Genomic DNA, 11,025 nt, shown 5'->3' on the forward strand with positions numbered 1-11,025 from the left:
TCACATACTTCGCCATGGACAGGCAGATTAAGAACCTGAGAATCTCCTCAAAGCAATGCAGATAGTGGTATGCAGGTATCACGAAAAGGAAAAGAGAAGGTAGATCAGCTCATGTTTGTTGATGTGAATGCAGGTCACTCTTATGTGGATGGTAAATCCAGTGGCTCAGAACAGAGCATTGATGATGAGTTGGGTATTCCTTCTATTGTTACACCTGAAGTAAGGAAGACCATGGATGTTTTGAGAGCACCTGGAAGTGAGCCTATTTTGCACAGGTCTACCAGAGCTAGGTATCCTGTGGATAGGCTGAAATATGATGGATTTACAACCATTCACTATGCCTATATGGTCAAAGTGATACAGGAACCAGAACCCACTTCTTTTGAGCAAGCCATGGGAAAAGAAAAATGGGACAAATCCATGGATGAAGAAATGGATGCCTTGGAAGCAAATGCTACATGGGAATTGGTGCCTTTGCCTAAAGACAAGAATGCAATTGGCTGTAAGTGGGTTTATAAGGTGAAGCATAATGCAGATGGTTCTGTGAACAAATACAAGGCAAGATTAGTTGTCAAGGGGTATGCACAAACATATGGCATTGATTATGAAGAAACATTCATTCCGGTTGCAAGGACCGCAACCGTAAGAGCAGTCATTGTTATGGCTGCATCAAAGGGATGGTATTTACATCAAATGGATGTAAAGAATGCCTTCTTGCATGGTGATTTGCAAGAAGAGGTCTTTATGGAGCAGCCACCAGGTTATGTTCATGCTGTTCATATGGAGTTTGTTTGGAGGTTGAAGAAAGCCTTGTATGGCTTGAAGCAAGCACCTAGAGCATGGTCTGACAAGATAGGACAGTATCTTGTCACTATTGGCTTTCAGATTTCCAAGGCAGATTTCTCACTTTATGTGAGAAAAACAAAGAAAGGTATTATGCTGCTTGTCATTTATGTTGATGATTTGATCATCACAGGTGATAGCGATGAAGATATCCTTCTTGTGAAAATGCTATTGAAGCAGAAGTTTGAGATGAAGGATTTGGGAGAGCTGCGTTATTTCTTGGGCATTGAGGTGATTAGATCACCAAGTGGGATACGGCTCTTGCAGAGGCAGTATGGATTGGACATGCTGTCCAAATATAGGATGACAAGCTGTAAGCCTATTTTAGTTCCTTTGGAGCAGAATGTGAAGCTGAGCACAGATGCAGGTGAGCTTCTGGAAGACCCTACTATGTACAGACGCATAGTAGGAAGTTTGATTTATATGACTATTACCAGGCAAGATTTGAGCTATGCTGTTGGATTGGTAAGTCAGTTTATGCAGGCTCCAAGGAAACTGCATTTGGATGCGGCTAGATGCATACTAGTATGGGAAGTCCACATTGCAATATGGACTATTTTATGAGACTGGGGTTCATATACAGTTGCATGGATACACTGATGCTGATTGGGCTGGTAGTATTTTTGATAGACGATCTATCAGTGGATATGTGCTCTCTTTTGGGAGTGCTGCAGTCACTTGGAGCAGCAAGAAACAACCTACAATTGCCTTGTCGAGCACAGAGGCTAAGTACAGGGGTGCAGCAATGGCTGCATGTGAGGTAGCTTGGTTGCATAAGCTACTTTATGATATGCATCAGTCTACAGATGGGCCAGTTGTCATTTATTGTGACAACATGAGTTGGCAAATAACCCTGTCTATCATGCTAGAACAAAGCACATTGAGGTGCATTATCACTATGTGCGGGAGAAGGTTTTACTAGGTCTTATTGATCTAGTTTATGTCAGCACAGAGGATCAGGTAGCTGACATATTCACGAAGGCATTGGGGCAGAGAAGCTGCGCAAGCTCAGAGACGTGCTTGGTGTGCAGGAATTGGGATTGAGCTCGAGGGGAGTGTTGAGATATCGAGCTTCACTCGTGATATGCCAGGGTGACCGTTGTGCATTTATGTCACCGACTTGTTAGCTGCAGATGCGGTTGGTACACCGCCCATGAATAATAGCTGGATGACAGCTATGCTTATGTACTCTAGTTCATGGCTCAGTTAGTATGCCACCTTAGTTAGCTGAGTTTGGTTTGAGACCCACATATAGGGTTCTTCTATTTTTTTGTACTAGAGTTCTTTTGGCTTTCACGACTAAGAAGAGAAAAACTGTTTTCAGCCTCCACGTTTGTGTGTATTCCCCCATTGTGTATGTGAGAAAGCCGCAAGTGAGACTCCTTCCTTCTCTCCCACTATCTTCACATATTTATCCTCGTGGTTTCATGATGTATTCCGCTTTGAGCTTGCTCTCGCGGGTTTTTTCTCTTACTTATTAGAAGTCTCTTTCTTTAAAAAAACAAAATATACAAAGAAAATTTTAAGATATGAAAGAGTGAAGGCATTGATGTTCCCTTTGGTGCCATATTAGTTTTAACATTACGTTGTCAGGTTTTTTAGTTTCTAGTTTGTGATCAAACCTGCATCCACACCATTTGGCTCAGTGCATTTGAATCTTAAATCAGCAATAGCAGCTCCAAGTGTCATACTAGAAAATATTTTTAAGTCCATGAAAATGAGTATGAAAACATGAAGTCAGTGTTCTTCCCTTTCCTGCAATGTTGGTATAAACATTATATTTCCTGATTACTTGAGCCATAACTTGTCATTGAATATGCATCATCCACGTCATTTTATGAGATGACTGTATTAATTATTTGTTTAACCCTTTGTTTACTACTTTCTTTATTACTTCATATGGAAGGAAGAAGAAAGGAACATCACCTTTTCTGGAAAAATATAGAATTTCCTACAATTTCTGGAACTGTAATACGTTTTTTACTTCTGCATCAGGAAATTGAGACAGAGATTTGGAACAGACTTTTGTCTGCACGTAACCAGAAAATAATCAAAGAGGAGGAAGTAAGGACGATGACAGAGGTTATGACTAAAATGAATGAGTACATGAATCGCCTTGCCAGTCAAGACGATACTAATAGGAAAAAGATTGAGAGAAGCCTAAGGATTTTTGGCTGGTCCTTATTTCTTGACTCTTTCTAAATTTCAATTGTGGAGCTATTGGAACATATTGACAATTTTCAGTACTTTTCTGATAAGCATAAGAAAATGATTAATATATATTAACCTTCCTTTTTGCCCTCTTAAAAGACCAAAGATGCAAAGCAAGACACACTAAATTCCTGGCTCCTATAGATATCCATGATTTTTTTTGAAACCTCCTCATCCACGTACTTCATTAATATCCCAGACTCTAGTGGAAGGCTTTCCATAAGTCCCTAAAGATCACAATAGGAGATGGTCGGATGTGGTGTTCTTGCTGAAATGAAGTGCAGCTCCTCTATTCAGATCCCAGTCATCAAGTAAAACTTGGGTCTCTTGCTAAACCAGGAGTATTTAAGATTGGCACATTGATTTGAAACCCATCCTCTGAATAAGGTCTAAAGGGATACGCTATAAATACAGACTGATAGCTTTGACCAAAATTTTATAAAAAGTGCCCAAAGAGACATTGATCTTCATGGAGGTATCGATTGCCTTTTGGAATAAGATGAATGAGGATGATGATATAGGTGATCATTATATCTAAACTTAGAGATAGACTTATTTGCACACAAAGACTTGGCAGGGGGGGGGGGGATTTTTTTTAATATAGTGGCGTAGATGATGCCTTTTACACTTTGCAACACTCGCTCTAGCTTTCTTGGTGAAACAAGAGGGTGTAGATGCCCATCCATGCACTAATAAACATATTCTATGTTGATGATTGGGGCAATTGATAGACGGAGGTTCAGTATGCATTGCACCAAGGGCGACCCACTTTGGATCACTTTTCGATGGATCGATGGTTCTCGAGTCTCATGAGAGGTATCTCTTTGCTAGTATCAGGACTCCAAGTGCATGGTATGCAAAGGAGGGCCTCTTAGAGAGGCTTTGTAGATATGGGTTTCTCATTTCCATGGTGGAGTGTCTTCCCCTTCACATGTTGCAGCAGCCTTGTCTGGTGTTACGAATTTTTATTCATGCTATTGCTAAACTAGAAGACATGAGATGCTCAGGCAAGAGAGGGGCCATTAGTAGCCCTTTAGAGGAGAGAATAAAAAAGGCCTTCTTAACCTTTATGCACCCAACTTGAGAGGGGATCGTGTCCTCCTTTGGAAGGAGTTTTGGTCCCATATTGCAAACTCTTGGATTATTGGGGGCAATTTCAATATGGTTGAGATGCCTTCAGACAAAAGAGGGGGTAGGGAAGGTGGCATTCACTCCCTTGAGAGAGCAGCATGGGATGCCTCCTTTTTCAGTTTAGTGGCAAAGATGTTTGGTATGATGATGCTTTTCACACTTAGCCACAGTCTCTTCTGTTTTCTTGGTCGAACAGGAGAGTACGGATGCCTATCCATGCATGGATTGACATATTTTATGTGGATGATTGGGCACTGGACAGAGGTGGACAGTATGCATTAGCGCTGGGGTGTCCACTTCAGATCATTTTCCGGTTGTTTTGGTGGTTTCAGAGCCTTGGGCGAGAGGCCTCTCTTCCAGTATCAAGATTCCAGATGCCTTCTATGTAGAGGAGGGCCTCACAGAGACAGTGCTACGGATTTGGGTTTCTCACCTGCAGGGTGGGCAGTCGTCCCCGTCAGATGTGGCTGCTGCCCTCACTGACATTAGCAGCTTTTATCATTCTATTGCTGCTATCAGGAGAGATGAGATTCGCAGGTGAGAGATTGCCATTCGCTAGCAGTTGGCAGATCTCTTGAGAGAAGAGCAGAAACGGCCTACAAATACTGAGGGCCATAGATTGGCAATTCTAATCCTGGACTTCGAAAAGCATATGACAGGGTAGACTGGGGTTTTGTAGAGGGAACCCTTCTTTGCTTTGGATTTTCAGATTTGTCGATTAGAGGGGTTTCTGCTCTTTACAGGTCAGCCCATAGCTAGGTATTCATTGGTGGAGTCAAGGGAGACAAGTTTCAGATTTCCAGATCAGTCCGGTAGGGATGCCCTCTAGCCCCCTTTCTATTCTTATTTGTGGCTGAAGCTATGAGCCGCTATATTAGAGCTCAAGCTGATATTTTTGGGCTGAGACTTCTATTAAGACAGGAAGAGGAGTTGCTAGATAGTCAGCTAGCAGATGACACGGCTATTTTTTTGGATGCCACTCCACAAACACTCACCTCTTTTAGACAGCAGCCTTGGATTTGTTTTGCATTGCAGCAGGGGCTCACATTAACTGGAACAAATCCAATGGTTTCTGGATTAGTGATGAGGACACTCCAGATTGGGGTGCTGATATTGGCTTTACTTGGATTCAGAGGGGTGTCTCCGTCAAGTTTCTTGGATGCCAGGTTGGGGTGGGCATTTCTCCAGCACAGTAGTTCGCTCCCGTGTTGGAGAGCATCAGGAGGAAACTCCTATTTTGGAGTTCGGCCAGACTTGACCTTGCATTCTGACTGGTGGTTGTAAACCAGGTACTGTTGGCTGCAGCCTGGTTTGTTTGCTCTTGTTGGTGCCGATCTACAAGTAGTATAACTCAGCTCAAGACCTATTGGGAATTTTTTGTGGAGTGGATTAGACGGCACTTCAGATGTGATAGCCCGGGTGGCTTGGGAGACTCTTATTCTACCCACTGAGGAAGGGGGTCTCAATATTATTGATCCAAACTTGCAGTGTAGAGCCTTGCTCTACAAGATGGTGGTCAGAAGGTTTGATGCCTGGTCAGGAGTCTTGGAAGGATTTTTTCTTATGCAGTATATAGACATGCACACCTTCTCAGGGACGAGATTGGATGGACAGCCCTAGTGGATCTTTACGTCAACCCATCTTAGATCTCTTACCTCCCCTCTCATGGCTGCCATTCTGAAGCTTGGGACAACTTCAGAAGTACTCTTCGGAGAGTTCCACCCTCCTCTCGTGAAGAAATTGACAGGCAGCCCGTCATGTGGAATCATTGCATACTAGATGAGCATGGCAGATCACTGGGCATGTCACACTACATGCAGTTGTCTAGATGGGAGTTGGGTCCTGCATCCATGGTGGGTGCTTGGAAAGCTTTCAGGATGCTTCAAAGGATCAGAGAGTTCGTTCAATTAGTCACCTCAGAGGAAGTGAAGCCAGGATGCATCATATAGATGCAGCCATACCAGTGGAGTGGATGGATACATACCATTTGCCTATCTCGGAGTCCACTTGGTTGGGAGCTTTTACAAGGATAGGTAACCCTTTGTAGGTTATAGCCTTGCAGGATACACATGAGGATACCCTTGTCTTTCAGGTTCATGCAGGAGGCAGACTCCACGGATCTTCAGAGGACATTCTCTTGGAGGCTCCTTTTCAGCCTGTCAGGATTGCAGGATACATGAAGATGGGTAGATACTGATAGTGTTATCTTGATCCAGACCTCGTTCTCTTGGCTCTTGGATCTTGGAGGCTTTGGTTGTATGGAGGTTCCCCTATTAGATCCTTGCAGTGGGATCCAGGGGAATGGGAGTGGATAGATGAAGGGCACCGAGAGAAGAGCATCCCCTTCTTTCGTTACACAGTCAGAAATGCCTGGAGATTCTAGCTCAATTGTAGAGATTGGAGGCCCTCTAGAGCACCTCATTGGGATGCTTTTCAGATTTCTGCAGAGATGTAGGGAAATCTTTTAGAGGAGACTTTGGAAATCCCTCAGGAATAGGAAAATCATGTTATTCACCTGGCTTACTATTCATGGAGGGATTGTAGTGAACCTGTGGAGATCCAGGTTCGGGGCTGACCCTACATGTCCTCAATGCCACTCAGCGGTTGAGTCAGTGTGCAGCACTCCCTTTGGGAGTGCACTCAGGCAAGGACGATTTAGGAAGGGTGTTATTAAGATACTTTGCATTTTTCATAGAGCACCCTTCTTCCTGACCTGGGGATCAGTTGCTTGGTTGTCACTCATTGGTCCACAGGCTTTCTTTGAGGGACATGACACAGACAACTTTCTTTGTTCGACGACACCTTATGGAGTCATGCTTCCTCTGGGATGCTCCGTTTACTCGATTTAGAGCTCCCTCGCTTCTGTAGACACATCTTGGGAGATTCTAGCGATTATTACAGCATGGCATATTTGGAGAGCCAGATGTATAGAGGCTTTGGAGGACACCTAGGTTCACCCTTCTCAGACTATGGCCAGTATCTAGATAGATACTATACACACTTTGATGGCCATTTGGGCAAACATATAAGGGAACCTCCAGGACTGCTACTACTAGGAGAGTTGCTTTTCTTAAAGTCTGGAAGGGTTCTCCTTTCTTCTCTGACTCTCCTTCAGGGATGAGGTGGCATTTTCAGCTGCCACCTGGGATTTCTGTTTGCTCATTCTGAGCTGTGTTGACTCTGTGCCAACATGAACTTATGAAGAAAGAGAAGGTGTTACAACTTTGTGTTACAACTTCTAGACACAACTTTATGTTACGACTTTGTGTAACAACTTTGTGTTGCAAGTTTGTGTTACAAGTTTATGTTACAACTTTGTGTAACAACTTTGTGTAACAACTTTGTGTAACAACTTTGTGTTACATCTTCTACATGAAGAGAGAGAATGTGTTACGACTTTGTGACACAACTTTGTGTTACAACTTTGTGATACGACTTTGTGTTACATGTAGAGAGGGAAGCTCTCCAACTTGTATAAATACCCCATAATGGAATGAAGCCCAGACTCTTGGGGCATTGTGTTGAGTCTACATTGGTATTCCAAGCATTTGTCTCAAGTGTCCATGCTTCCTTGCACTGCACGTCCAAAAGCATGTCCTAACCTTGCAACCCTTCTTCCCTCTCCTCCAACCCTGCAACCCATCCTCTCCCTCTCCTCCTCCCTCCTCCCTCCTCCTCCTCCTCCTCCTCCTCCCTCCTCCTCCTCCTCCTCTCTCCCCTCCTCCTCCCTCCTCCTCCTCCTCCTCCTCCTCCCTCCTCCTCCTCCTCCTCTCTCCTCCCTCTCCCTCCTCCCTCTTCCCTCCTCCTCCTTCCTCCTCTTTCTCTTACTTCACCCATGCTCTTACACCTTCTTCCTCTCCCACTCCTATGCTTTCCTAAACCCTTAAACTCAATGATCTACGAGGGAGACGAGTTCTCCACCATGTACTTTACTCTGAACCTTGGATCCTCCTCCTAACCCTGAACTCCTTCTAAACCCTGGAACCTCCTTCTGAACCCTGGAACTCTTTCTAACCCTGAACTCTTTCTAAACCCTGGAACCTCCTTCTGAACTCTTAAACTCCTCCTAAACCCCTACAACCCCCAATGAAGGCGGAAGCCTTCATTTACCCCAACAACAATGGTTTATGCGCCTTTTACACATGCTTGCATTATGTTTACTCACCACACTTAAGCCTACGTCTCTCACCGGAACACGACTCGAGGTCCTAAGCTACAAATATACTACAACGACAATTCCAATATATCTGTAGGTGGACAAAAAGCCTCGGAACCCTGCCAACATAGAATACCCAGCTCTTCCTACGGAAGCGGTAGGAAAAGAGCCAACATTTGGCGCCGCTGCCGGGGAGACTAGCGTCTCAAGTAGCGAGTAAACATGCGTAGGTAGGTGTAAAACAAGTCACTACTTCAAACTTTCACGCACATACCACTCAAGGGCAAGGAGAGTAAAAATTTTTCCAAATCTAGCCAAACATATCAACCCCAAACATCCACTTGGGGTTACTACCTTAAGAGATTTTCTTAATTTCTTAAATAAAAGCCACATGAAGCACAATTAGGCTAGGTAGTGGACACGGTTGCGTAGAGCTTTCAATTACGATCATTTTACCTTTTTACAGAAAGGCAAACCGAGCTCTCCATAAAAAGTTATGGCTCGGGAAGAGTTTAGGGTTAAAACCTAAACCTAAACCCTAAACCTAAAATCCAAACCTATAAAAACCTACTCCACCCCCCCCTCATTCTTCATCTTTCACTTTTGCCTCCATTCTCTTCCACCTTCCGAGCCCCACGCAAGACACTCCTCCCTCTCCATCGACCGCCCCCTTACTCCTATCCTCGCCATGTAAGTGACATCGAGCCCTTCTCGCAGCAATGACCTAGCCTTCCACCCACCGTCCATTGTTCCGCGACAATCCCGTTCCATCGAGAAAGACTTGGAGAGCGTCAGGTAACCACTCCGCCTTGCTTTTCAAGTTCCGTCTTTCGTTTTTTTTTTGTTGCTCTTTTACCCCTCCCCCTTCACCACCATCTCCCCCTCTCCCCCTCCCCCTTCATCTCCCCCTCCCCCTCCACCACCATCTCCCCCTCTCCCCCTCCCCCTCTCCACCTCCCCCTCCATCTCCCCCTCCCCCTCTCCACCACCACCTCCCCCTCATCTCCCCCTCCATCTCCCCCTCCCCCTCTCCACCACCACCTCCCCCTTTCCCCCTCCCCCTCCATCTCCACCTCTCCACCTCCCCCTCCCCTCTCCCCTCCCCCTCCCCTTCATCTCCACCCCCCCTCTCCTCTCATCTCCCCCTCCCCCTCCCTCTTCATCTCCCCTCTCCACCCTCACCTCCCCCTCTCCACCTCCCCCTCCACCTCCCCCTCCCCCTCTCCACCTCCCCCTCCATCTCCCCCTCCCCCTCTCCACCACCACCTCCCCCCTTTCCCCCCTCCCCCTCCATCTCCACCTCTCCACCTCCCCCTCCCCCTCTCCCCTCCCCCTCCCCCTCTCGACTTCCCCCTCCCCCTCTCCCCCTCCCCTCTCCACCACCACCTCCCCCTCCCCCCCCCTCACCCTCCCCCTCTCGACTTCCCCCTCCCCCTCTCCCCCTCCCCTCTCCACCACCACCTCCCCCTCTCCCCCCCCCCCTCACCTCCCCCTCTCCCCTCCCCCTCTACCACCCTTTCCCCCTCCCCCATCCCCCTGTCTCACCTTTCTCTCTCCCACCCCCTCTCTCTCTCACTCTCCCCCTCATTCCCGCCCCCACCCATTCTCTCTCTCTCCCCCTTACCCCCCTCGTCCCCCCATCCCCCTCACCCCCCTCCCCCTCTCGTTCCCCTTACCCCCTCTCGTTCCCCCTTACCCCCTCACCCCCCTCCCCCTCTCGTTCCCCCTTACCCCCCCACCCCCCTCCCCCTCTCGTTCCCCACCCCACCCCACCCCACCCCACCCCCCTCCCGCGGCGGCGCTCCGCAGCGCCGCCGCCGCCGCCGCCGCCCCGCGCCCCTCCCCGCTACCCTAACCCCACCCCACCCCTCCCGCGGCGGCGCTCCGCAGCGCCGCCGCCGCCGCCGCCCCGCGCCCTCCCCGCTACCCTAACCCCGCCCGCCACCCGCCCGCCACCCGCCCCACCCCGCCGCTCGCCCTTCCCCGCCCCGCGGCGGCGCTGTGGCCGCCGCCCCGCGCCCCTCCCCCGCTACCCTAACCCCGCCCCGCGCCCCCGCCCGCCACCCGCCCCGCCCCGCCGCTCGCCCTTCCCCGCCCCGCGGCGGCGCTGTGGCCGCCGCCCCGCGCCCCTCCCCGCTACCCTAACCCCGCCCGCCACCCGCTCGCCACCCGCCCCGCCCCGCCGCTCGCCCTTCCCCGCCCCGCGGCGGCGCTGTGGCCGCCGCCCCGCGCCCCTCCCCCCTACCCTAACCCCGCCCCGCGCCCCCCCGCCCTTCCCCGCCCCTCAAGACTAACAAATTACTAAATGCAACTATGCCACCCAGTACTCATGACACATCTCAAGCTAGTTCAACCCCATCAGAGGCCGATCTTCGAGAAGTGCCGGAATACTTTAAGAATTATACAAGTGGCAGTGCACCAATAGCAATGCCAAGACCAATCAGAGAATCTGAAGTTCAAGAAACCGATAGCATTGGAGAAACTCCAATCTATGAGGGCCCGGCAAAAACACGCACAATAAACCTCGCCCTTGAAGGGGAGGAAGAAAAATTGGTTTTCATTGGGGAACAGCTCCGTCAAGAAGATGAAATCAAACTCAAAGACCTCCTAATGGAATACCGTGACTGCCTAGCATGGTCATACAAAGAGATGAAAGGAATTTCACCAGAAGTGGCAGTTCACAA

General features: G+C 48.3%; 1 protein-coding gene across 1 annotated transcript in view; it reads left to right on the forward strand.

Annotated features, from left to right (window-relative positions):
- The window catches only part of LOC147881451 (uncharacterized), a 576,232-nt gene that overhangs the window by 533,816 nt on the left and 31,391 nt on the right, over positions 1–11,025 (forward strand). Inside the window, exon 25 of the mRNA XM_087402392.1 lies at positions 2,839–3,008. Within this exon, the coding sequence (XP_087258518.1) occupies positions 2,839–3,008 (170 nt within the window). The remainder of the gene's footprint in view (positions 1–2,838; positions 3,009–11,025) is intronic.

The sequence above is a fragment of the Dipteris shenzhenensis genome, chromosome 31 (genome assembly GCF_047967505.1).
Source record: "Dipteris shenzhenensis isolate YYH24624 ecotype China chromosome 31, Dip_SZ_1.0, whole genome shotgun sequence".
In the NCBI taxonomy this organism is placed as follows: Eukaryota; Viridiplantae; Streptophyta; class Polypodiopsida; order Gleicheniales; family Dipteridaceae; genus Dipteris; species Dipteris shenzhenensis.